This window comes from Choloepus didactylus, chromosome 5, assembly GCF_015220235.1.
Source record: "Choloepus didactylus isolate mChoDid1 chromosome 5, mChoDid1.pri, whole genome shotgun sequence".
Classification (NCBI taxonomy): Eukaryota; Metazoa; Chordata; class Mammalia; order Pilosa; family Megalonychidae; genus Choloepus; species Choloepus didactylus.
This window is the reverse complement of record NC_051311.1, coordinates 45954625-45980169: the sequence shown is the minus strand read 5'-3', so window position 1 is coordinate 45980169 and position 25545 is coordinate 45954625. Positions and strand designations below refer to the sequence as shown.

The 25545-nt window shown below is 36.2% G+C and overlaps 1 protein-coding gene and 1 pseudogene across 1 annotated transcript; both read left to right on the top strand.

Annotated features, from left to right (window-relative positions):
- The first annotated feature begins 16084 nt into the window (after positions 1-16084).
- LOC119535262 (olfactory receptor 2A2-like) lies at positions 16085-17044 on the top strand. The gene has a single exon (XM_037837723.1). The coding sequence runs from the start codon at positions 16085-16087 to the stop codon at positions 17042-17044; it is 960 nt and encodes a 319-aa protein (XP_037693651.1).
- A 1766-nt stretch (positions 17045-18810) lies between these two features.
- LOC119535261 lies at positions 18811-24842 on the top strand (annotated as a pseudogene).
- The last annotated feature ends 703 nt before the right edge of the window (positions 24843-25545 follow it).

Here is a 25545-nt window from a genome sequence, read left to right as displayed (position 1 = left end):
ATGAAAATGTCCCAATTAAGGCATCAAGAGGAAGATACCTTCTCTGAGAAAAGCTGTTGTCATCTAGGATCCCTCGGTCACATGGGAAGGCACATGGTGACATCTGCTGGTCCTTCTATCCTGGTTCTGGTTTCAATGGCTATCTCCAAATATCTCTGGGCATTTCTCTCTATACTCTCCTGCTTTAGCTGCCTTTTATCTTTTCATAAAAGATTCCAGTGAAGGATCAAGACCCACTTGGAATAGGCTAGGTCACATCTCGATTGAAATAGCCTAACCAAAATGCCCCACCCACAATAGGTCTACCTCCACAAAAATGGTTTAAAAGAACATCTTCTTTTCTGGGGTACATAACATATTTAAATCACAATACACTATGATTGCCCTTTCCCAAAGAATAGATCAAAATAAAATATATACTGTAGTATAGTTACCAGGAATAGGAACTACTCTGAAAAACAACCATGCCCTCCCCATGGCATAGAAGTAGGCCCTGCTAAATAAAACACACAATGGAAAACAGTTTTAGTACAAGCTTGTGAATTAAGACAGGGTAACTTGCTTTCTTCCTAACTGACTTGGAACCCAGAAATAACCAAATCATAGCTAATTATAATTACACCTGTCTGTAATGATATCTTATATGTGGGCAAAGGCTAATTCTGTTCAGAAAGCAAAACAAACTCTGCAATTCTTAACAATTTGTTTTCTAATAGAACGAGTTATACCAAATTCATATTGCAATATGATTTAACATTGGCCTTATTGGTAAAATTCAACTATCTTTTGTAAATTTACTCAAATGATAATACTGATATTGATGATTAAATCAAGTTAAAATGGGGTATAAAACCAATGAAAAATGCCTGTCCTGAGGAAGAACTTAGCTAACCATCAGCTAATTACTGTGCTGAATATTCTGCACAAGGTTATTACAAGGTACAAATAATGAAAGATCAAGGGGGTAAGTGAACCATCAAATTTGCACAGGAATATGAAAATGTATGAAATGGCTTTACAGAATGAATTGGTTGTTTCTTCACAAATATTCCTACTCCATACTGGCTCCTCTAAATATTAGGCATATCCATGCTATTATTATTGCTGTATCTGTTATATAAATGTGCTAGTAAATACACATGCTCAAAAAAATATGACTTTTGCTGTGAGGGACTAGTCCAAGGGTCAGACAGGTAAGAAAGGGCTAACTCAGCAGGCCTGGGTAGTTCAAAGCCTGCACATTCCTAAGAAATGGCTGTCTTCAGGACTGGTGCTTCCCTGGCTCCTGGGAGTGTGATAAGAATGTTTTTGGATACCTGAGGCCTTGGGTGTTAAAGTAGAAGTTTCTGTAACAATGTGAATAGTGACTAAACCCTGTTTTTTCTGAGGGGCGGGAGGGGATGGGGGGTGTTGTCTGGAGCTTGAGTAACTGAGGCCAGACATGCAGGCACTGCATGCCTAGATGACTAATTCCCAATGAAACCCTGAACACCAAGGTGTAGGTGAGCTTCTCTGGTTGGCAATGATGTGTACATATTGTCACACATCATTGCTGGATAATTAAAAATATTTCTGTGATTCCACTGGGAGAGGATACCTGGAAGCTTGTGCCTAGTTTTCCAGGACTTCATCCCACGAGACTTTTCTCTTTGCTGATTTTAATCTGTATCCTTTGCTGTAAAAAAATAGTATAAACCTGAGTATATCTTTTTGAATACTATGAATTCTTCTAACAAATAATTGAGCCTGAAGGTAATCTTTGAGACTGCAACACAGTTGGCACTCTGAACCCTTCAAATTTGAAATTTTCCATCTTTCCTTTTCCTGGAAAATTTTTCTCCTTTATTTTTTTCAAATATTTCCTCTCATCTTCCTAGTTTTCTTATTATCTAGACTTCCACTTCTCTGCCTTCAATATATTTGAATTTCTCCTTTATATGTTATATGTTATATCCTGTTTTCTTCTTTTTGAAAAGTTATTCAATATAACCTCCTTGCCTTACATATTTGATTTCATTGACTTTATTGTTTCACTTTAATTGGCTATGTCATTTTGTGTACTGAATTTTAATAATTATGTCTAATAGTTTGCCTTATAGTTCTACATATTTCCTTTTATGGTTTCTTGTTCTTTTTCATATGCTAATATATTTCTTTTAATCTCTTATATATGCTTATTTTAAAATCTTGCTCCGTCTTCTCTAATATATGTTTTTCGTTAGTCTAACTGCAATCCAGTTAGCTATTGTATCCTTTGAAATAATAATGTTTCTCAGAAGTTTGGTCATTTCAGCTTGTGAACTGACAATTGCTTGGAGAAATTGGCTACTTTCTTGTGAAACTAGGATGTGAGAAAGGCTGGAGGCCAGACTCTTGCTAAGGTGAGCCCTGATGGCAACAAGGACCAATTGGTGTTAGGATAATCCCGAGGGTCAGAATACCAGAAATCAATAAACGACAGCACCCCTTCACCTTATTAAAATATCCTCAAATCAAGGAATTTAATGATGAAGGGACACTTAGAGGAGATTAGACTATATTTAGGAGAACAAGAGGAGGCTAAGTAACCTACTTGAGTCAGGAAAATTGAGCAGACTATTGTGGTAATACAGATGTGAGGGGATGAATATCTAAAAAGAAAGATGGATTGAGATAAATCTGCTCATGTGAAAGAATTGTAAAAGAAGAAAAGAAAATCATAGAATTTATCAACCAGTTTTACATGAGGATGGCAGAAAAAAACAGAACTTAAAGGGCATGAACTTTTTCTACCCAAATTTCATTTACCTTTCAGTATGAAATTCTAGTTTCTACCCTTCCAATCTGCCTACATTAATTTCTCTCGCCCAAAAATTCACATTGCTTTTATTTCACCCATTTTTAGCATTTACTCATTTAATCATTGCTTTCCTTTCATTCTCTAATTATGTTATGTGTATATATTTTGAATAACCACAGAAATTTTAAGGCTCTTGAAGACAGGATCAAAGAATTATAATTCTTGAATTATAAGCACAGAATAAGTACATAACAAACTGAATAAAATATAAATGATGAATTGAATGATGAATATGATTTAAAATAAGAATGAAGAGAATTAGGGGACATTTTAAAAAGTGAATTAGTGTAATAATATATTCATTTAATTCATTTGGTTATAAATTACAGGATAGTGGACTTGTGGGTCAAGTTGATCTTGAATATCATTGGATCAACTACCTCTTCCATCAGCATTTCCAACTTACCTATTATGTTTTCCACTTATAAACAAAATGTTAATTTGATGGGATTTCTTAATTATTCACTTATGTTACTTATCAAAAGGATAGAAGGACTCTTTTGTAACACCTTCTTATATGACTTGTAATTAATAAGCCCCTGATCAAAAGAATTTTTAACTACTATTCTGTAAGATATGTGTTGAGAATAAATTTGGAATTAAAAAGAAACTTTTAAATATGCTAATTCTATGTCTCAAAGTAACAAAGACAAATGGAAACTTCCCTTCTGAGTTTGAATTCAGAGCCACAATTATTATGGGTGGCAGTTCTAGGAGAGCTCAAGGCTTATAAAAAAGGTGTATTTAGAAGACAGCTACTTTCTGAGGAAAAAATAAGATCCTAAAAATGAAAACAGAGCTCACTGTTTTGTTCTTATTTTGTTTTATTTTTTTTAAAAAGAGGCAGAATCCTAAATACGGGTCCCTAAGATTCAGTCAAGCACTAACATAGATAAAGCATGAGTACCTGGATTGGGTACTTAACTAGGTGCTGCTATGCAGGGATTTTGCAACTCAGCTGACCATAAAATATGGAGATTATCTCTGTGGGCCTAATACAATCCGGTGTGAACCTTTTAAAAGCAGGTAGTTTTCATCATCAAGTAGCAGAAGAGGAAATCAGAGATTTGATTTGAAACGTGAGGATTACACACACCTTTGCCAATTTAAAGAATGAAACAGCTATATGCAGTGGACAAGATAGTGGCATCAAGGAGCTGAGAGAAAACCCCAGCCAACAGCCAAAAATGAAATGAAGACTAGTCCTACAATTGCAGGGAACTGAATTCTACCAACACCACCGAACTTGAAAGAAGACACCAAGTTCTGGATGAAGATCCAGGACCCTGCCAAAATCTTGATGTTCATCTGTGAGATCCGGGCAGAGAATCCAGTTAACCTCACCAGGACTTCTGACCCATGGAGACTGTCGAATAATAGATGTGTGTTGCATTGAACTGCTCAGTTTGAGTTAACTTTTTGCACCAGCAACAGAAAACTAATTTGTTTTTGGTATCAGATAAGGATTACTTGTTTCTGGCTCACTCTTGCTAGAATGATAGGAATTCATTTAGGGTCATGGTTCTCCTACATTTTTATCTCAAGACCTCTTTGAATGGTTAAAAATTACTGAGGACCCAAAGATATTTGGCTTATGTGGTTGTATTTTTTATATCTAATATATTAGAAATTGAAACTTATAATTTATTAAATATTTATTTTTAATTTTAAAAGTTATAATCCCATTATATGGGATTAATATAGATAACATATTTTTATGAAAATTTTCCATCTTTTCTAAAAAAAAGTGTGAAAAGGGTAGCATTTTCTGCATTTTACAAATTTGATTAATGTTTGGATTAGTAGAAGACAACTGGCTTTTTATATCTTCTTCTGCATTCTATCATTTGTGAGATCACAAGCCATGTAGCCTCTGGAAAATTCCACAGTATACTTCTGAGAGAATGAAAGTAAAAAAAGGCAAAAGAGTGTTCCATAAAATTATTGCGAAAATAGTTTTGGCATTGTGGATATTTTGAAAGAGTGTCAAGGATTCCCAGAGGTCCCTGGACCACACTTAAGGAACTGCAGATTCGACACAATTAAGCTTCAGTCTATCAGTGAGGATAATTATTGCATTAAATGATAAATTGCATGTAATATATTTGCCACATTTTCTCAAACATAGTAAGGACTCAAAAATTTTTACTTATGGCTATTGTAATCCACTCTCATTTGTATCCATTATAACTGCAGATAGAGATACACCTTGGCTCTGGGAGAATCTGTTGCTTTTCAGGTGCCATAACTGGCTTCATGGGAACACACCCCTTAACTATGACTTACAACCTCTCATGTAACATTATAGAGATTGTAGAAAATAATAATTATATTATTAATAATAATTTTAAGGATTTGGATCATATAATTTGTGATATCTGTCTAGGGTTTATGGCCCTTGAGTATTTGAAAATCTGAGTGGATATAGTGTGGTGTCAATAATTGCTCTGCCCATTCCTTAGAACTTTTCCTCCAAGGAGAGACAGATACAATCACTGCTCTCCTCCTGAGAGAAGAATCAGGGATTTTTTCACCCCCTCAGAGAGAAAGTAAACAGATGAGATGTCTCATGATCCTTCTGGGAATTTGAATTCTCAATAGAAACTCAAGAATACTTTATTCGGGTGGTTCTAAATAAGACCTATGCTCCTGGGGGTTCTAGGAAGAACTCTTAGCAAGAGCAGTAAATTTTCCTGTAGCTGAGATTGCTTCCTCCAAAGCTGACACTACACCTACCTTAAAGGTACATTTCTTATCTCCATAGGCTTTATTCTAGATCAAAATAGATTCTTGAGGGCAAGTCCAATGCAAACATCTGTTTATGCAGAAGATATTCATTAGTGCTGGGTTGTCATTTTCTGTATGGATAGTTGAAACAGGACAGGATGGCAGCAGGATTGCCTTGACTATGTGGAAAGGGATGACTTTCCTGGGTGGTCTGCCCTCCGAATCAAGGTATGTCTTCCAGGTACGTGGAGTAGACACTTAAGTATCCCCCTGGCCCTGGAGTGTTTTCATGCTATGTTCTGAGCAGGGGTTCCTCTGACCTCTTAGCATCTCCCTCACCGTCACCTTCCAAAATAATGGCGCAGTAGTGTCTGAGCTACCAGAACTATCGCTATGAGAAGGGTTTCAGAGAATATGAGGCTTTATATCCAGGCATTGTCTCTAGATAAGGCTTTGATATAGCCAATCTAAAGAGAGAACCTTAAATATTAGCTAGCCCAAATAAAGATATTGATATCAGAAAAAGTTCTTATCAAAGGAAAGCTAAATTCTAGTTGCAATATGTCTTTTCCTTGCTGAAACAATGTAAGAGGTCACCTCACCATATAGTTGTTTTTCTGATCACAAAAACATTAGAGAGAATGAGTGCCAATACTGTTGAAAAGGGTTGGAGTGATAGGATAAAGCTCCACAGCTCAAGAAAAATTCTGGATTACAGGACTCTCTTTGGAGAACTGCACATATAGACCATGCAAACCTGTCACTTTCTGAGCCGCTATTGTTTTATTGACTCTATTGGGAAGATTAAACTTCAGTTACCACTACTATATTTTCTTCTTTATTCCATTGTTGTAACTGCTTAACTGTTTTAATCTGTCTTCAAATTTATTTTTTATGTTGTCTATTAAAAAAGAGCAAAATGTAAATGATGGCAATGAAGATGAAGATAAAAGAATATGTTCATTCAGGGGAAAAATCTAAGTAAAACATCAAGATATAAATGCTTATACTGGGAACATATAGATTGGGTTACCTTTAACAATATTTTTATATTTAATGTTCAGAGATTAAATGTATTTCTATCATTGCTTATGGTATCCAACTGTGTCTAAGTGGAATTTTGCAGTACTGATCTATCCCTCACTTTGCACACTATAGCAAAATTCTTTATATTACAGCAAAAAAATAATTTCACAGAAACCTTGCAAATGCAGCCATATTCATAGAAATGACAAAATCTATTTTGTTGGGGTCATTCTTCTCAACGATACACTCTCTACCTAACTGAAGTCTCACTTAGGATCATAGTTCCCCAAAGTTCAAAATGCTGCAACGTATGTTTTCTAGGCTAATTTTAAGGTTATTTTACCTTCATATCAAGTAATTTCTCCACAGTGTAATTCTGTGAAATTATGATCTTATAAATGCTAATTCAAAGAAGGTATAAGATAGTGTATGAGTTTCCTAGGGCTACTATAAAGAAATTACCACAAACTTAGTGGCTAAAATAATGGAAATCTCCTCTTTCATGATTATGAAGGCTAGAAGTCCAAATCCAGCTGGGCTCTGCTACCTTTAGGGGTTCTAGAGGAGAACTGATTCCTTGGCTCTTCCCATTTCTGGCAGGCTTGTAGCCGCCTCTCCCTCTGCTACATCTTCACGTTGCCTTCTTTTCTGTGTGTCTTCTCCTTAGTCTGCCTTAAATTTAAGAACCTTGATTTAACCACAGCTGTAAATACCCTTTCCCGAATAAGTTACATTCACAGTTACAGGGATTAGAAAGTGCACATATTTTTTGGAGGGGCCTCCATTTAGCCCATTACAGATACCAATACATTTAAGTATTGACATTTTCTCTAAAGTTATAATATAGTCCACATGAGCAGGCTATTCATACATACCCTCTACAAACATTATTTTTCAATTATTTAGGTGGTTTGTATCATTTTCAAAAAAACTAGAATTTTTAAATGATTTAATTGAACATTGAACTTTGTTTTCACCTTAGTAAAGCAGAAACCGTGTCCCAGCCAGTAAATAGAAGCTGGCAAACAGAAGATTCTAAAAGCAATCTAAACTAGACTTCGATATTGAACTAAAAATGATGTTCAACCATTTAACAAACATTTCCTTAGTGCCTGTTCCATCTACAACAAATCTAATTATTATAAAGAGTTATAACAATGTATAAAGCATAATACCCAACTCTAATTATTATAAAGAGTTATAACAATGTATAAAGCATAATACCCAACTGCAAGGGTATTTTTAAAATTGTATTATTTTATTTATTTTAATTTAATTTTTCATTTTTTAACTGGTTGAGAGAGGTGTTTCTATTCAAATAAATAAAATATTGTGTAAACCCCTCCTAATCTTTGATTTTTATTTTAGGATTATCCAGATCTTAATAGTGAAAATATCACCAAACCTATAAATTTCATATCTGCCCTCAGAGTCTCCCTATAAAAATCTACCCTAGTTCCCTAGAGTAGAAAAGATTTTCCCTACTGGCTGCCTGTCACCTAGATTTTTAACAGGGTCTAGAGGATATTAAGCTGACTCCTAATATATTCTTTATGCATGATGGTAGACATAAAAGAACATACCTCAAATGAGGAGGTTATGACCTTGCTGCTCTCTGAACCACCCCTTCAGGCTTATCCAATGAAGCTAGTGGATGAACACAGTGTGCCATCACTCTCATATTGGTGAATGCCTGTATGCATTTTCCAGCTCAATATATGTGTGTCTATCTTTAGCTGATATTTTCAGGCCTGATATTTATTCAAGCCTGACATTTTCCTGACATACTGGCATTCTCAGAATTCATTTTTGACTACTGAAGTCATCCTACATTCATTAGCATTATAGAGTGATAGCAATAATAGGTATGAATTACAGCCATAGCCATCATGTTAAGAGATTTAACTCATAATTATTTGGAAATGCACTGACGGCTCTGTAGAAATTTTGTTGTAGCCATGTATGACAAAAGGACATTATATTTATGTAACATTTTGTTTTTAAGTGCAATGGTATTGATTATTTTAAAATATTCTTTAACTTTCTTCTACGGGTAAAGACATTCCTTTCTGTGTAATGTATGGAGAAAATCCAGGTAATTACAGATGTCATTTTAACTAGGAAACAGGAGTTCCTCTAAGGCAAGAAAGTGGAATGGAGAAGAAAATGTTAGATTGGATACAAAGTGAGAATTCTATATCTCATGTTCTTAATCATATAGGTATAAAGATGTCTAGGAAGGAAATTCTGAATGGCAGTATTGGGGTAGCATCTACCATGAGGAACCATATGGAACTTGGGCAGTAGAAAACATTGACAAGTGTCCTGTCCTGTAAAGTTGTATCAACTTATTTGGATTAAAGGGCAGGTAGCTCAAGGTTGCAGGTAGAATAATAAGAACATTTCACCCAGTAGCTAAATACATAGTTATGGATGTACTTAAGGTTTGTACAGTCTTAATTAATTTCCATTTAACATTTTCATTTATATATTTAATGTATTTCCATTTAAGATTAGTCTTGGTATCTAATATCAAGTTGAGATAAGAGTAAAGCAAAGGAAGTTGATTTTACCCACACTTTGACAAAAGCATTACAAGGCGATCAGTGCACCTCTGGGACTCATTTTAATAGAAGCAGCCATATGAGTGTGACAACCACAAAGGAAATATGAACTTGGGAATCAGAGTCTTTTCTGCTAAGTTAGGCACTCTTTGCTACTGGGTGGTTTATTTCAGTAATAAGCCTCAATATATCTGGGTTTTTTTGCTTGTTCCCTTTTTAGGCAAATATAGATAAATGGATACATTCATGGACACATAAAGAGAATTTGACTGATTTCACTGAGCACTTCCATGTCTCTGAATTTACTACAAGGATTTCATGAAAAATATAAATTATATATGCATAAAATTTAGCCACTGCAAAATTCTTTTTCATACATCTTAATGAGGAGAGAATGTATTGAATAAGTTAAAATTTTTGGATTCAAGAAAATAGTATGTAGAGTATGTAGCTGTTAAAATTATGTTGCAAAACAACTTGAGTAAGCTCAGAAGTGGATTTTTCCCCAGAGCCTCCAGATAAGAACTCAGTCTGGCCAGCATCATAATTTCAGCCTTGTGACCCAGTGAGCTGAGAGCTGAGCTACACTGGGCTGAACTTCTGACCTACAGAACACAGAGCTCATAAATGAGTGTCTGTAGTAGTTTGAAAGTGTATGTATCTTAGACAATCACGTTCTTAAAGCTAATCCATTCCTGTGGGTGCAAACCTATTGTAAGTAGGAACTTCAGAATAGGTTACTTCAGTTAGGGCATGTCCCAGGGTGGGTCTTAATCTTCTTACTGGAGTTCTTTACAAATGGAATGAATACAGAAAGAGAAAAAGCCATGGAAGCAACAAAACCCAGAAGATAAGGGAGAGACCAGTAGACACCACCATGTGCCTTGTATGTGACAGAAGAGACCAGGATCGCTGGCAGCCAGTCTTCAGGAAGAAAGCATTGTCTTGACTGGACATTTTTATGGTTTCAAAACTAAGCTCGTGAGCTAAGAAATTCCCATAAAAACAGTGCATTTCATGGTATCTGCTTTGAGAACTTTAGCAAACTAAAACAGTGTTGTTTAAAAAAAAATTATGGAAAAAATACTGAGACATGAAAAAATATTCATAAAATGTTTCTAAATGAAGCAAATAGGTAAACAACACTTTCATAGAATTTTAAAATTCATGTTACATATGAAAATATGTGAATATAAAACTGGATTTAACAATATATACATATTATTAGCACTCAATAAACTAGAATCTTGAAACACTCATCTCTAAGTCAAAAATGATCAAGTGTGTATATTTATCTAAATAAGAATAAAATGAAGAAAATAGTATAGATTGATAATCAATAAAGTACTAGGACAGCAAATATATATTTTTTTCAAAGATAAACTACTAAGTAAATATTAACATAGAGAGTAAGAGAAAGAGAGAGTGAGGGAGAGAGAGAGAGATGTAGACAGACAAAGCGTAAATAAATTGGTGAAGCAAAACCCTTCCTTATGATAAAATTGCCACCTAATAAATGTGAAAGGAATGATGGAGTTAGAACAGCACATTTTGAAACCATCATTACTAATAATTGAGTCTGGCAAGATAACTAATAGATGGCAAAACTAGTGGCTGTAAGTTTTATGAAGAACAGGATATTTATAGAGTAATTTCAATGGATGGTACCAGAAATTACACTAGGGAAAAAAATAATCTAAAATGGAGATACCTTAACTACGTGGTCCAAGTTAGAATGACCAGTTATGGGACAAATTAATATCATGTACCTACTAATGGAATGCACTGACAGGAACATGTTTTTTTTTCCTGTGAAAACATATAATCTGAATCAAAATGTGAGGAACATTTACCAATATCAGTTTGAGAGATATGCTACAAAAAAAACTGCCCCATATTCTTCAAAAACATCAATGTCACAAAAGGCAAAGAAAGACTAAGTAATTATTTCAGATGAAAGGGGACTATAGATAGATGACATTAAATATAGCATGTGATCTTAGTTTGGCTCCTAGACAGGTGAGAATGCAGGGAGAATACTAACTTTCCTGATTTTAACCACATAATTATACTGTGGTTAGATTAGTAAATGTCCTTGTTTTGGGGTGGAAATGAACGTGGGGTAAATGGGCATGATTTCTACACTTCACACTCAAATGATTCAGAAATGCTAAATATAGGTAAAGGTATATGGAACTCTTTGTATAATTCTTAATGCTTCTCTGCAAATTTGAATTTATTTCACAAAAAAATAAAAACAGGAAGGTAAGCAAACTTTGGAGGTTTGGTGTAGGCAAAGCTGTGAAGTAAGAACAAGCACACAACCTTTTTCTAAACTCATTTTGAAATAAATACCTCCAATTTTTTAATTGATTTTTCTTTTTTTTTTTTTTAGCTTTTTTCTCTTTATTCCTTTTTTTTACATTTTATTTTGAAATAAATTCAAAGTTATAGGAACAGTTGCAAAAACAATACAAACCCCATACACAGGATTCCCGCATTCCCTGACCCCCCCATACCCCGATCCACTAATTTTAACATGTTGTCACACCACTATTTCTTTCCCTCCTTCCCTCCCTCCCTATCTATCATACATCATCTATTGCTCTGTCTTCTGAACATATGAGAGCAAGCTGCACACATCCTTGAAGAAACACTATAATTCACATATACAATTCCCATGAATAAGAACATTCTTTTATGCAATCCCATTAAGCATAGCTAAGAAGTACAAGAGATTCAACAATGATACAAAGCTTGATCCCATTCATTGACAGAGAACTCACTATTTCACTAGGTATGATACAAAGATACAGTCTATATTTCCTTTTCCTTATGTCTCAACTGTGTCCCTTTGAGCCTCCTGTCCTCCATCCTCAGATCCCATCCAGGGTCATCCTTGGCATTCAATTGTCATCTATTTAGACTGTCTTTTTTTTTCTCAATTGTGGAAACATATATATAGCCTAAATCTTCCCATTCCACCCCCTCCCTAGCATTCCATTAGTGGGATTAATCACATTTAGTTTGTTGTAATGCTATCACCTTCCCACCATCCATTACTAGAAATTTCCCTTCACCTCAAACAGCAACCCTACACTCATTTCTTAACTCCCCATTGCTCCTTCCCCCATTTCTCTTAACCCATACTCTACTTTTCATCCCTATGGTCATATTCTCTGATAATTTCTTTGTGTGTACTGTGGGGCCTAAAATTAAATTCTTAAATCCATAAGAATTTTGTTTTTCTTTGATTCCAATTTAATTTCAATAGGACAGATAAACTATGTACCTATACTCCTCCATTCCCCCACCTTTATATAGTTCTTGTCAAAAATTACATATTTTACATGGAGTTCAAAACCACTGATTTGTCATTAGAGTTTTTGTATTTTATATAATGTAGGAAGTAAATAGTGGATTTAAAATTCAAAAATTATTGACTTTTATTTGCATTTCATTGTGGTCAGAGATTGTGCTTTGAATATGTTCAATTGTTTTTTTTTTTTTTTTTAATTTATTGAGGCTTGTTTTATGTCCCAGCATATGGTCCATTCTGGAGAAGGATTCGTGATCACTAGAGAAAAATAAGTGTCCTGGTGATTTGGGATGCAAGGTTCTATATATGTCTGTTAAAACTCTCTATCTCTCTCTCTCCTTTCTTTGTTTCTCTGTCGGTAGGGCTCCCTTTAGTATCTGAAGTAGGGCAGGTCTTTTATTGGCAAACTCTCTCAGCATTTGTTTGTCCATGAAAAGTTTAAGCTCTCCCTCAAATTTGATGGAGAGTTTTGCTGTATAAAGTATCCTTGGTTGGAAATTTTTCTCTCTCAGAGTTTTAAATATGTCATGCCACTGCCTTCTCACCTCCATGGTGGCCGCTGAGTAGTCACAACTTAGTCTTATGTTGTTTCCTTTGTATGTGGTGAATTGCTTTTCTCTTGCTGCTTTCAGAACTTGCTCCTTCTCTTCAGTATTTGACAGTCTGATCAGAATATGTCTTGGAGTGGGTTTATTTGGATTTATTCTATTTGGAGTTTGCTGGGCATTTATGCTTTGTGTATTTATACTGTGTAGAAGGTTGGGGAAGTTTTCCCCAACAATTTCTTTGAATACTCTTTCTAGACCTTCACCCTTCTCTTCCCCTTCTGGGAAACCAATGAGTCTTAAGTTTGGACGTTTTATTTTATGTATCATATCCCTGAGATCCTTTTTGATTTTTTCAATTTTTTTCTCCATTCTTTCTTTTGTTCTTTCATTTTCTGTTCTGTGGACCTCTAGGATACTGAGTCATTGTTCAACTTCCTCTAATCTTGTATTATGAGTATTCAGAGTCTTTCTAATTTGGCCAACAATTTCTTTTATTTCCATAAGATCTTCTATTTTTTTATTTACTCTTGCAATTTCTTCTTTATGCTCTTCTAGGGTCTTCTTTAGGTCCCTTTTATCCTGCTCCATGGTCTTCTTCATATCTTTTATATCCTGTGCCATGTTTTTGTTCCTTGATTGTAATTTTTTGATTAATTGTGCCAAGTACTGTGTCTCTTCTGATATTTTGATTTGGGTGTTTGGGATCAGGTTCTCCATATCATCTGGTTTTATCATATGCATTAAGATTTTCTGTTGTTTTTGGCCTCTTGGCATTTGCTTTGCTTGATAGGTTCTTTCAAGTTGTGAAAAAAAAAATACCAATCTAATTTTTCAGAAATACAATTTGGTGGAGTACATTTTCTCCAACTAACCAGCAGATGGTGTCTGCAAGTCACCTATACCCCTCAAGTCAGTTCTCCCCAACTCTGTCTCTTTGGAGTGTGGGGAAATGATTTTTGTGGGGTTCAGTTGGTGAACTCAGTTTGGGTTTGTTGTTGGAGCTGTCCACCCTGAATGTGGTGCATGTGTCTGGGTGGTCAGGGAGGCAAGGCCGCTTTAATATTCAAACTTCCCAGGTGTCCCAGAGATTCAAGGCTGTTGCAAGAGTCTAAGCCTTCATTTCAGTTTTGCCCCAGATTTTCTCTTTTGCTGACCCACAAACCACCAGCATTAACATAGCATCCCTGTGTTTTCCAAATGGGCCCCCCTTCTCAGCTGTGGTCTTCTAGGACCTCTGCTGAGGGAAGGTTGTGCTACATCACTAGTGTGCATCATCCCTCAAGGGAAGCCCCAGGCCACCGGGCTGTGCAGGGGTGCTCTCTGCCTGATGCGAAGATTAGCCTATAATTCTTGACTGGTGTAAGTTCTGAATGAAAGGCAGGTAGTAGAGCTGGGCCCAACCCCTTTCCTCTCAGAGAAGATAGATGCCTTAGGGGGAGGTCATTAGCATTTCAATGGTCCCTCTCTGCCTGTGCCACACCCCTGTCTGGGTCACAGAACTGGGAACTGAAAATGGCTGAGGCTTTCTCCACTGAGTCAAAAAAGGAACAGAGTTAGTCCTAGGTGACCCTCTGGCTCTCCAAGGTCAGTCATCACCCAAAGCCTCTGTCTACTTGTTGGGGATTCATACCTCATAGTGAGCAGTTCACACTCACTAATTAAAACCCCAGTTGGAGCTCAGCTGAGCTATATTCGCTTGCTGGGAGAAAGCTTCTTTCTGGCACCACGAGGCTTTGTAGCTTGGGCTGTGGGGGAAGGGTGTCCCGATTTGGATCCACAATTCTTACTTACAGATTTTATGCTGTGATCTTGGGCAATCCTTCTAATTCAGGTTAGTGTATGATGAGTGGACGGTCACATTTGTCCCCCTGCAGTTATTATGGATTATTTACTAGTTGTTTCTGTTTTTTTTTCAGTTGTTCCAGGGGGACTACTTAGCTTCCACTCCTCTCTATGCTGTCATCTTGGATCCAAAGGTCCTTTTTTATTCTAAGTCAAACTACAAGTTCCTGGGCCTCAAGCACTCAATGGCCTGTAACCTTGGGTTTGGCTCAGAGCAAATTTGTGAAAGTAACATACTTGATTTTCAGTACTCCTTTCTTTGCTGGGATCTTCCACCACTATCACAAGCTCCCTAATGGACCCCACCCTCATCCCAACCAACCTGTAGCTCAGGTACATCCTGGCAGGCCCAATGCTCTGTTATTTGCCTGGATTTGCCCCCCAGTCTTCTTTCTTATTCCCTTAGGTGCTAGATATTCAGACAGTAATCCAAGCAAGGTGGGTTATAATGATTAATGGTTTTACCCAAGCAGATACAATGTTTGCATTTCAATGTGTTCTTTAAGTGACTTACTAGAAAGGAGTAACTCTACTCTTGGGATTCAATCATGGGCACATTCCCCAATTTTTCCTCACAAAACAACTAACAACCCCTCCCCCCACCATCCCCACCAAAACAAATATAGCCAAGCATGAAGGGATATGACATTTCAGAATGGAGCCAAACACATCTCTTGATTTCAGTCTGTAATTGGGACCTGAAAAGAGAGCTGAGGGCTGAGAGGAAGTGTGCAGTGGGGTGAGGGTTATAGAGTTTTAATCATATACTTCCTCTGACATCTTTCTTCTACCAGTGAATCAAAAACAGAAACTTGGAAGTTCAGAAACAGCTTCAAACCATCAGGGAACATTTATGGAATCTTCTTCATCAGTGGAAATCTTGTTCCCCATCATCCAGAGGAAGCTGGGTTGATAGAACAGTGGAATGGCCTTTTAAAGACTCAATTACAGTGCCAACTAGTCAGCAATACCTTGCAGGACTGGGGCAATGTTCTTCAGGAGGCTGCATAAGCTCTGAATCAGCATCCACTCTATGGTGTTGTTCCTCCCATAGCCAGGATTCATGGGTCTGTTTGTGGAGGAGAAAAGAATTTATTCATGATCTTGCAAGAACAGAAGCACAGCCAGACACATGACAGGCATGGTGAACAATCTTAATTGATTTTTGAACTCTGACCTTTCTATCACACTTCTGTCCCTGACAGATTGTCATTAAGGAATGGGGGGCAACCAAACATGGATAATAGGTTTCATTTTGGTGGGATTTCGGCTCAGCGTGGAGATGGAAGTGTTCCTTTTCGGTATCTTCTCCTTGATCTACATCTTCAGTCTGATGGCAAATGGCATGATCTTGGGGCTTATTTATCTGGACTCCAGACTGCACACTCCCATGTACTTTTTCCTTACACACTTGGCCATCCTTGACATATCCTATGCTTCCAACAATGTTCCCAAGATGTTGGAAAACCTACTGAAACAGAAAAAAACTATCCCTTTCATCTCATGTATAATACAGACATTTTTGTATTTGACTTTTGCTGCCACTGAGTGCCTGATTTTGGTGGTAATGTCCTATGACAGGTATGTGGCAATCTGCCACCCCCTCCAGTACACTGCCATCATGAGCCAGAGAGTGTGCACTATCCTGGCCATAGCTTCTTGGGTATGTGGATTTAGCCTGGCCCTGGTACATGCAATTCTCCTCCTAAGGCTGCCCTTCTGTGGACCTCATGAAGTGAACCATGTCTTCTGTGAAATCCTATCTGTCCTCAAACTGGCCTGTGCTGACGACACCTGGATCAACCAACTGGTCCTCTTTGTTGCTTCTGTGCTTGTCTTAGTTGGGCCCCTATTCATGATGCTAGTCTCCTATACACTCATCCTTTGGACCATCCTGAAGATCCAGTCAGGGGAGGGCCGCAGAAAAGCTTTCTCCACCTGTTCCTCACACCTCTGTGTGGTTGGGCTCTTCTTTGGCATAGCTATGGTGGTTTATATGGTCCCAAACTCGAATCAACGAGAGGAGCAGGAGAAAATGCTGTCCTTGTTTCATAGCCTCTTCAACCCAATGCTGAATCCCCTAATTTACAGCTTGAGGAATGCTCAAGTGAAGGGGGCCTTCTACAGGGTGTTGCAGAAGAAGAGGTCCATGAGGTGTGACTTCAATGTTGACTGCTAATGACAAAAAAAGAAACTCAGAAAAATTCTCCAATTAGAAGTTTGATATAAAAATGGTAATTGTCCAAAGTTTGGTTCTGAAAATAAGGCAAAATTTCATGAACAAACATACACTCTAATGTTGAAAATACATATTAAGAGCTGGGTCAGTTGAATTATTAGAATATTGAGTCTCTCTTTAAAAGATATGTATTGAAGCCTTCTTTAAAAAATAAGAAATAAGTTATGGGGAAAATATTTATTTTAAGTTTAAGAAAATGGCATCAACATATTACTCTGGCTATTCATTGTGGGCATATATGCATTCTTATTACCTCTTTGTGGCACCTGGAAATGGTACAGTAATATTGATATCAGAAGAGTGAAGTTCCAAGGTGAAATCTAAATTTAAATACCAATCATATTGCAGTGATATTCTTCTACCTCACCACGTGTGAGGCCAATGAAATATATGACTGAGAAATCTTAATTCCCAACAATAGGAGTAAAGGAAAAAATGTTAGGGAAAGCTTTAATACAACTAGAAAATATATAAACAATCTTAAAATGTATTTAAAGATTTAGGATTTGGTCAAATGAATGAAAACAATTTGCAAATGTTTACACAGTTCTTAAAGCAAGGCTTTGGAACATTGCTAAAACTACATTTATTCCTGGGTTTTGATAATTGTCAACAAGGCAAGATTTGATCACTTGTTGATGCTATTGAAAATTTTCCCACCAGCATTTTTGTAATGTTTGAAAAAATTTGGGGTGACACCAAACAGCATGAGACAACTTTGTTGTAGCCAACATCATTTCTCTTTCATGGTGGCAAAAAATCCTCTGGATTTATAAAGCCAGATTGAACAACTATCTTTATAATATTGATGGTGGCAAAGTAAGAAAGGGCTGGTTTTTGTACAGCCATCAGCTAAAGCATTCCCAATAATTTTATAGGTATTCACTTTATTATGAACTTTAATTTTAACAACTGAGATTTCCTTTAGATGTGGAATAGTCTCAAATAAGTCATTAAGTTCTTTTTCAGTTGTTATTAGGATGCTTGATTTTTATATAAATGAGCTAAAGATGGCCCTATGTGTTGTATACCTCTTTATAGTATCCTACGACTATGGGTTGGAGGCACACTGGTACCAAACTCAAATCCGTACTCATCCAATTGCTTTAAAATAGGCAAAATAAGCCATTTTTAGCCATTTAGAGCCCATGTGCACCCAACATCTGCTAGCCGTAGGTAAGATAAACCCTGTAGTTATAAGATCACTTCTGCCTTTCAGAGCTCTCCTGACCATGCTACCTGAGTAACATGGCCTGGACAGGCAAGATCTCTCTCCAGATTCCCCTCTCCCTGGGAGTTTCCCCTTGCCCTCTTCCCCTTTGGTGCCTCATCCCTTGTATTGTGGCCTTTGAAATGTCTCATGCTATGTGGGATTTCCTCTCCTATGCAATCTGTCAAAGCTACAGTCCCCCAATAAATAGCTTGCAATGATGCTGCCATTTAGTGGTCATGTATTTTTCACTGGTCAGTCACCAGATTCCTCACACTCATTACACAGTTAGAAAATTCCTTTACTTTCATGACATGTAAACTATGATCAACTCCAAAGAAATATCTACTGTTAACAAAGGTATAAACATTTAAATCATTCTCAAGGAGATACGTCCATGCCGAAGCTATCAGATCAACCATCTCAGTAAGAATGAATGTTGGCAAAGAGGCAATTTCTCTATTGATACTTAAGACACAAAGATAATTTTTAAGATATGAGCTACAACAATCTTATATCAGGGTTGACTAAAGAAGTATCAATCAAGGTAAGAATTTGAACAACTTCTAGATAATCATGAGGTACACCTTTATTAGAAGAAGTTAACTGGCTTAGGTGTGAGCAGCATTTAACAGTAATATGAGAAACAGACAACAAAAACACTTTATAGGCATTAATGTTGGGCATTGTTTGTAAATATTAGGGTTTTTACCACATGAAAGCCCATAGAGAGAATGGTGATACTAGAATAATGTCTGCTAAGGCTTCAAATAGCTTGGATACATCAGCTAGGGGCATAAACAAAATGGAGAAACATGCAAGGCCAAGAGTTTTGATAAGTTGACTGATGGGCTTATAATGAATTCCTAATTGTGAGTAAGCACCATTACAGCACAGTTTTGTCTTTCATGTATAAACCATGAGAACTGTTTAGTATAGCTCAGAATACCCAGATTCAGGAGTTGCTGTAATCCCTGCTTAAGAAAGGAAAAGGCCTATTCAATACTTGGAATCCAGGGATGAACTCTGGGATATTGGTTTAATCACATCAAATAAGGACTGTGTGTGCTAATCACACACACACACAAAGGAAATTACCAAACACATCTGAATGTTTCTGTAATTTCTCTTTGTAGAACGTGAAGGAGCAACTCACTGTGCATATCCAGTGGCCAACTGGGAAATTTCAATCTTATTTTAAGGGGAAAAGCCGTGTTAAGAGTTTCATTGTGTTGAATTTAGTCTTGAATTTGGATATGAAGAAACAAGAGTTGTCAGATAAAATTATTATTTTGCTGGGTTATGAGCATAATCTTGATATTGAAAGTCAAGATAACATCTAGAGTCTTGCTTTGGAATAACAATATTTAAATAATATATACGTTTTTTAGTTTGTTTATCTTCAGTGTGTTAGGTTTAGGTCCTGGGCCCTCACCCCACGCCTGAAATTCAAGAGTGTTGGGGAAGCATAAAAATGTAGATCAAAGACCTTTTTTGCTGAACCATTAAATTTGCCATTTATTTTATTTATAGGCCTTTTATCTACTAGGTTCAATATCCTTTATATTTATATGCTTAGATATTCACAGTTTACAAATCATTAGATATCCTATTAATGCATTAATTTTATCTCCAAAATATTAAGGTTAAAATAATAATATATTAATTTCCCTACCAGTATATGAAATTAAACAATACATGTTATATTTCATTTATCATCTTAATGATCTACACATTACCTTGCATACAAACCCACATTTTTGCAAACATTTTGCCTCATATAGTCCCATCCATTCATATTAGTAACAACTTTTAACCAAATCCATCAATTTCTATACTCTCATAGACACAGAAAAACTGGAAGACTGATAAACAAGGTCTAGAAGGCAGATACAGAAGCATTAGCAAATCTTTTCCTGTGACAAACACACACATATGTAGAAGGGTCACTTCTCAAATCTGGGTTCATTGCTAGGCACAGCCAATAGAAGTCACACCGAACCAGGTTGAGAAGGAAAAAAGGTTTATTTATGCCAGCAGAAGACAGGGGAAGCTTTCCCAAATCTGCCTCCGCAAAGTGCTTTTTTAATTGGGTTTTATACCAGGTTCAGAGCAAAGAGAGATAATCATTTAATTAACATGTAAGGAGAGTGATAGAAAAAAGGCTTATCTACATGTGGGAGGTTTGGGGCAATCTCTCAGTGCTTATTTAATTGGCTAAACCCATTAGAGACAAAGGGAGTTAATCATTTTAGTGAACATGTAACAGGTTTGGAGAACTTCAGTGATTTAGTTATTTCCTGTTTTCTTCAGAAGCTAGGTAACATCTGTGAAAGGTACAAACTTTACATTTACATATATTTTTGCAGACTTTACATCTTGCTCTCCTGTGAGACCAAAGGTCCTCAAACCACCCTCCCCACCCTTCCCCCTGGTGAACTTCCCATTTCAAGATTACATTCAAAAGCTGTTTTAGGTTACATTCCAAGGTTAATTTATAATTTCCTGCTTGCTTACAGTTTTAGGTTATATTTTAACAGTTACTGTTACACATATTCCTTTCAGGTTTCTCAAAGAGGCAAAAAGGAACACCTATAGCAACACAATGCAACAGCATTTCATGCATCTTTTTTGAACTATTAACTTATGAACACTCTAAAATGTAGTATAAGACCAAAAACTCCACTAAGATCTTGAAGTTGCATTTTAAGCTGATACATTACAAAGAAATACAGGTTGATATTGAAAGTTTTTCAGAGAATTGACACTTAAATTTTTTACCCAGGGAGTGTTATGTGGAAAAATTGAGTCTTATGATTATAGCATTATAAGAATCACTTTTAAATGTCATCATTTAGTTTAATTCAATTTAGGTAGTTTTACACTTTTATGTTTATTAAAAATAAGATGCATTTGTCAGAGCAATAAAATCAGTGTGGGAAATCTACAGAATTCATACTAGTTATACTTTCCAAAGGAAAAAGGGTCTAAATAGTGCATAAACTAGAATATTATGCTAATATTATTTTTACGTGATGCTATTATAGAAGAAATACAACAGAATATAGCTGATATAATATCAAAATTACTAAATTAGTATATTTTCCCAAGAAATAATTCCTGAACTGTTCCTATACATTCCCTATTTTATGGTCTCTTCAATCCATTGCTGAACCCCCTCATCTATGTATGAGGAATGCTCAAGTGTAGGGTGCCTTCTACAGAGCACAGCAGAAGACCTTGTGATAACAGATAGAATTTTAGAGGACTGATTTTCCCCTCAAAATATATAGCTTGTTGATGAAGTAAAATTCAGAAAAATTTCCCAAGAGGAAGTTTGATTTAAGAATGATAAATGTCCAATTTCTGGCCTTAAAAATGGGACAAAACTCCATGGATAAGCATATCCTATTAGGTTAAGAAGACACATTGTGTTCTGGAAAAGCTGTACTATCAGAATATTTACTCTTTCATTTTAAAATGTTGAGTTCCCTTTTATAAAGGTTCAGGAAAATGACTATATGAAAAAAAGTTTTAATGACCAGAAAGTTACATCAACACCTTATTCTGGCTGACTAATTTGGACATATGTGACTCTACCTGGTATTAGCTGTAAATGATACTGTAAAATTAATACTGAAAGAGAAAACTTCCAAGGTGAATCATAATTTTAATAGAGATAACAATGTAGAGCAATATGCTTCTACCTCACCAATTGTGAGGACAAGGAAATAAATGGCTGAGAAATTCTAAATTATTGCTGTAATAATATAGAAGTAAAGGGGGGAGGAATCTTTAATCCAACCAGAATATACATAAACAATTATAAAACATATTTCAAGCTCTGTGATATGATAAAGTAAATGAAATTTGTAAATTTCTAAATGTTCCTGGCAGCAAGGGCTTAGAGCACTGCTCTACCTTTATATATATGTTTATATCCTGAGTTATGCTAATTACCAATATGGCAAGATTTGGTCACCTGTAGAGGCTCTTGGGTAAGTTTTTCCTATTGACATTTTTGTAATGTTTGAAGCAATTTTATCTTAAGATGGTTTAGGGTGACGTCAAGAGATCTGAGACAGCTTTGATATAGCCAACATCATTTCTATTTCATGGTGGCAAAAAGTCCTCCAGATTTGTGAATCCAGATTGAGCAATTTATGCTAACTACAGTAAAATTTGTAAAAGCTGCTTTTGTATAGTTGCCAGCTAAGGTATTTCCTTTAGCTTTGAAACCTTTTCTCCTTATGGACTTTTATCCCAATAATTGAGTGAATTTGATGTTCAACTGTATTTAATAAGTTACTAATTTCTTTTTGAAATTATATTGGGTGTCCGAAGAAGTTAGAAAATGCCTTTATTTTCATAGCATGCTGAAAGTAAAGCATGATTACTCCTGTATTAGTTTCCTATTGCTGCTGTAATATATCATAAACTTTGAAAAGCACATTATCTTAGCGTTTGGAGGTCAGAAGTCTAAAATGAGTTCACAGGGCTGCATTTTTTTCTGGAGGCAGCAGAGAATCCATTGCCCATCCTTTCCAGATTCCATAGGCTGCCTACATCCTTGGCTCACGGCCACCTTCCTTTATGTTCACAATCATCAGATTAGCATCTTCTCTCCCCTCTGATCTCTTGCCTCCTTCTTTTAAGGACCCTCAGAATTACATCAAGCCCACATAAGTAATCCACAATAATCTCACTGTCACAAGCTCTTTAATTTAATTGTATCTGTGAAGTTCCTTCTGCTATGTAAAATAATATTCTTACAGGTTACAGGTATTAGGAGGTGTACATTTTGGGGGATCCATTATTTTGTCTGCCTCACTAAACCCTCTGGCCCACAAGTATTGATATCTCTCCCTCATGCAAAATACATTTCCCCCATTCCTAGTCATGAAAAGTCACAACCCATTACATCATCAACTCAAGTCTAAAATCTCATCTGTATATCAGCACTAAAGTTCCAATTCTTATCTAAATCAGATATGGGGAAGACTCTGGGTATTATCTATACTTGGGCAAATTCTTCTCTATCTGTGGACCTGTAAAACTAGAAAAGAAGTTATCTGCACCCAAAATACAATGGTGAGAAAGACATAGGATGCCAGTTACAGAAATTCACATTTAAAAAGAGAGAAAATGGGAGGAAAAAGGACTCCTTGGTGGCAAGCAATTTTGAAAATCAGCACGGCAAAGTCCGTTAGGTTTCAATGCCTTTCAATAACCTTCTGTGACTTGAGATTGTCCTCTTGGGGCACAGCTCCACCCCAAGTCATCTCTTTTTTTCCATGGAATATAGCAAGCATTTGCAGCTGAGCAGTTTTATCAGTGTGTTCCTTCCCATTGAACTTTGTGAGTCCAACAAGCTTCCTGCATTCTGTCTTCTCTCTGTCTCTTTCAGTCAAGGCAGCTAGTATTTCTCCTGGAAACCTTGTTGGTCTCTCATGTATGTAAAGGGATTCATGTTCGTAGACAAGTTGTTCTTTCACAGATCTTTTCTGGATGTTCCCACCTCTATTTGGCTTTGGCTGAGGTAGCTGAGGGGGTTCAATAGCCACATAACTAATCTCTTCAAAAAGCCCTCCTTGTGAAGGAGACTCCTGCTGTCCACAGGGGTGTGGGTGAAACGAGTCTCTGGGTTTCAAGTCAGCCAAGGAAGTCCTGGAGGTGAAACCCTCCAAACTCAGCAAACAAGTTGGGAATTCTAAAAAAGAAGACTTAGAAACTCTACATATTATAAGAAGAGATTGACTCAATATAACAAGACATACTCATACATTTGAGTCAGGTGCAATTGGCAGTAGATGTACAGATTACAGAATCTTCTGGAGGATTGGCAGGTGAAGCCATTTTTACTGATACGAAGGGAAGTTTTATGTTTGATAGGGTGGTAGACCTTGCTACTGCCTGCATTCAGCAACTTCATTTTATAACAGGAACACTCAGTGAGGAGGAGAACCAAAAAACTTTGGAGGAGTTCACTCTTGAAAGTATTCTTTCCCATATTTATTATTTTCATTGTCATGATGACACAAAGCTTTTGGCCCAAGTTTATCTCCTTCCAGACTTCCTTTCAGAACACTCAGAGGTTCAATTAGTTACAGTGAAAGGTGTTTCTCTTCCTTTTTGTCATGACCTAGGTGACCTCAGTTACTAAATGGCCTAGTCTAAAAACAGTCAGTCTTGCAAATAACCACGGATTAGCTGCAATTTTAACCAGTGAGATGACAGCAAAGTTTGACAGAAATCAGGCCTCACTGGTTCCTGCTTGAGGGGAAAGCTGGGGACATGCAGCTACCATATGGTTAATCTTTTACTGGGGCTAAAAGCAGAGCAGGTGACATTGTGTAAATCACAAGCCAGAAGGAATCCACTGTACTGTTTCAAATCACATCGCAGGGATTTAGAGCTCCTGAGGTTGCTATTGCATATTCATTGCCTGTAGAAGCTTTCTTGAATTCACAAAACAGTCATGAGAATCAGGAGGAGAAGAACAGCAATCCAAAACCAATCTCAAATTAGTTTCAGTGTGTAAAGTAGTAGCCTTGTTACTTTGAAATATAAATACATATTATGGCATGAATGAATCAGAAATATACTAAAGTGAATGGGAAAAATAATTAAGGAATATGATTAACTGAAAAAGTTCTTTTAAAGCATTGCTCTACAATTGTAGTTTGCTCTGTTTTCATTTTCCTTAAGGTTTGGTAGAGATGATAAAGATATTGTGTTTCACAAATGCAGAAAGCTGATCTCATGTGGCCAATCTGAATTTATCATTCAGGATGTCTGCCTCCCACACTTTTCTTGGACAATTGACTAGAAAATCTTTTGTTTTCTGTTTTAAATGTAACTTTAGTAACTCTTTAAAATGACAGATTTTATTGTTTTAAAGAACAGGTAGCACCATCAGTCAGTATATCATTCTATTCAGTTTAATGTGTACGATATGAATTTTAACTTTCCAAACTTAGTTTAGTAGCCTCTATCCTAAAATCTAAGCCATTTGTTTAATTTTCTATGTTGTTTTATAATGTAAAGGGAAAGACTTTGAAGCTATTATCTCATCTAGAGATTTTCCACAACATATATCTTCCAGAATAGGTTGATAAACTCACAATTTTTTATGCCTACATTTTTGAAACCTAGTATGATCCATTCTAGAATTCTTGGTGTATGAACATTTTCCTTTAATAACCTTAACCCTATTTGAAAAAAATTAAAA